The 3,118-nt window shown below is 44.5% G+C and overlaps 1 protein-coding gene across 1 annotated transcript; it reads left to right on the top strand.

Moving 5' to 3' along the window:
• Window positions 1-53: 53 nt before the first annotated feature.
• On the top strand, window positions 54-2,676 carry LOC121966619 (proline-rich protein 5-like; the record flags this gene model as incomplete). The annotated part of the gene is made up of 3 exons (XM_042516694.1): window positions 54-191; window positions 419-536; window positions 2,124-2,676. Coding segments are annotated over 3 exons (636 nt in total), but the record flags the coding sequence as incomplete, so codon positions are not given.
• Window positions 2,677-3,118: the final 442 nt, after the last annotated feature.

A 3,118-nucleotide genomic window follows, 5' to 3' on the forward strand; every position in this document is an offset into this window, starting at 1 on the left:
TGTGTGTGTGTGTGTGTGTGTGTGTGTGTGTGTGTGTGTGTGTGTGTTTTCAGGGTCAGGAGCTCACAGTCAGGCAGATGGCTCTGTTGGCCTTCAGAGACCTGGTGCTGCTGAAGCTCCACCTGCAGGAAACTCTGCCAACTGCAGCGTCCGTCCCTCCGCCTGTCACACAGATGCTGCTGGTGCTGCAGGTACACGCACACACAGGCACGCATGCACACATACAAGCACACACACACACACACACACACAAACACACTAAGTTATAAGAACTTTGGACTTAACTGGTGTTGCTGAGACTCTGGAGCACAAATCAGAGCATTAAAGAGAAGTTATATCTCCTCTGTCCATCTGTCCCTTTGTCCCTCTTTCCCTTTGTTTGTCTGTCCTTTTGTCCATCTGTCTCTCTGTCCATCAGGGCGTCCATGAGTCTGGAGCTCCCAGTTTGGAGTATTTCCAGTTGGAGCGTCTGGTGGAGATGGTGGTGTCTCCGTATCTCAGTAACGTTGTGCACAGCAGGGACCAGCTGCTGCTGGGTGAGTCTGCCGCTCAGAGACGCTTCATGATACCATGGAAAAACAACAACATGTCCCCTGTGAGACATTTCTGCCGTCCACATATTTGGGATTTCTGCAGGTGGTGTGATTTGCGATGTTTTATGAAATGAAAGTTTGTTTCTCATCAGGTCAGATCGTCTGTCTGAAAGCAGCAGCATCAAGTCTCAAGTTCTCGTACTGTGATGCTCAATCTACGGCCTGTGGACATCCTAAAATCCTAGAAATGTCTTAAAATATAATAAAAAATGTCCTAAAATCCTAGAAATATCATAAAATCCCTAAAAAGTCCTAAAATCCAAACAAATGGCCTAAAATCCTCCAAATATCCTACAGTCCTGGAACCTTCCTGAAATCCTGGAAACATGCTTAAATTCTCAAAATGTCCTAAATTCCTGGAAATGTCCTAAAATCCTAAAAAATCTTCGAAACATGTCTGGGGCTGCTGTGACTTTGTCCCCGGCAGGTTGAGTGTCTCTGCTGTAGATGTCTTCAGTCTTTTTTGCTCTGAGGAACTTTTTTTTTTGCTGGTTGTTATTTAAAAAGTAAATTCTTAACATAAAAACCGACCAAAATCTTTGAATAAAGTCAGAGTAAAGGAGGTAAACATGATCTTCACCGTCTTTAAGCAAAATAAAATCGCAGAATAAACGCTGCTACTGTCATGATCCGGACCGTCAGATGTAACACAACATTCATTAACAGCTGGATCATTTCGAGGACAAACAGCTGCTGTTTGAAGTTGTTCTGTCTCCACGAACCAGAAATCAGCTGCAGCTTCTCAGCTCAGCAGCTTCTTGTGTAACTCAGGTTTCAGCTGAAATCCTGATGAGATTAAAGCTGCTAATCTGGCAGCAGAGAGGCGTTTCTGTGCGAGGCCGCTGCAACAATCCTGCTGTGTGAGGGCGTCCCAGTGTGTCCCACACAAACCAGCAGGGACGCAATCATTTTGACTCCCTCAGCAGGACGCATGACCGAAGTTAACCCTTTGAAAACCTAAGAAATCGGCTTAATTTCATACAAAAACATGGGAAGAAGCAGTGAGCAAAGAAAGAAAATATGACCCAAAAACAAGAAAATTACTGGAAAATTACTTTAAAAAACAACAAAACAAAGACAAACAAAAAAACAACAACAAGGTAATGATCCAGAAAAAGTACTTAAAAATTATACTTTAGGAACATAATTTAAAATATGTTATTTAGATTTTTTTTTTGAGGAAAGTGATGTCACTGCAGGTTTCAAAGGGTTAAACTCAGCATTTTTTTAGTGTGCATCAGCCTGAAGAACATGAACGCTCTGCTCAGTCTCACAATGATTTAAAAAATCAAATAAAATCGTAATGATAATAAAAATGATACGATAGACAACTATATCATATTATTATAACCAGCTTTATACAGAGCACTTTTAGAGCACCTTTCATACGAAAGAGCTTCACAATAAAACAGATTGATTGATTGATTGATTGATTGATTGATTGATTGAGTCTTCGTTCGATTTTCAGACTGTCGTGAGGTTTTTGAGTTCTCGTGTCACTCAGCGCTTCTCTCCCGTCTCGTCCTCCAGAGTCTCGCCATCTGCGGTCGCCGAGCTCGTTGCTTGGCGACCAGTCCCAGCCGGAGATCACCGTCACTCAGCATCACTGCTCCTCTGACTCGGCGTCTCTGGCGCCGCTGGTGGAGCAGGAGGGCGAGGCCTACCTGGAGAAGTCCGGCGGCATGCGGCGCCACACGGTGGCCAACGCTCACTCTGACGTGCAGCTGCTGTCTGCGTCCAGCAGGCTGCACGCTGGGACGCAGACGGACGGCGGGGTGGGAGGAGGAGGCGGCGCGGGAGGCGTGGCGTTTTTGGTGGGGGGCGGAGCGATGAGTCCCCGGACATTCTCCAGCCAACCGGACATGATGGACTCTCCAAGGGGAGGAGTTATACATCTCCATCACAGCTAGCCGCGGCGGCTGATCAGACGATGGACGCAACCAGAGACAATACAGACAACGGGGACATCATGAGACAGACACAAGACGAGAACTGGACATGATGGGACAGAAAATTTAAATAAATAGACAAGAAAAACAGACAGCAGGACAGGAGACAAAAATGAGAAAATGAGTACAAAATGAGAATTTAACCCTTTGAAACCTGAACAAACTGCTCTGATTTACTTGGAAGGAAATGTCCAAAAAGCCGAAAAAATGAGCCATTTTTATAAAAAAGAATAATTTATATTCATTAATTAAAAATTCTTCTTGTAACTCGTCTTTTCTTCCTGTGTTTTTAAAAGAAGTCAAGCCAGTGGCTCGGGTTTCAAAGGGTTAAACACATGAAAGTAAAAGTGACTGCAGGATAAAAGACAAATAATGAGACACAAGAGGACATAAAAAGACAAGATGAGACAAGAAAACAGGACGTCAGGAGAGGAAAGAAAACCAAAAACATCGAACGAGGAAACGTGACGGAGCGAGAGAGACGACGACAGAAAAGACAGGAGACGCAAAATCACAGAAACAGGACAGAGGACAGGATAGAGGACAGCAGGACAGAGGACAGGGCGGAGGACAGGA

The sequence above is a fragment of the Plectropomus leopardus genome, unplaced genomic scaffold, assembly GCF_008729295.1.
Source record: "Plectropomus leopardus isolate mb unplaced genomic scaffold, YSFRI_Pleo_2.0 unplaced_scaffold25267, whole genome shotgun sequence".
NCBI lineage: Eukaryota > Metazoa > Chordata > Actinopteri > Perciformes > Serranidae > Plectropomus > Plectropomus leopardus.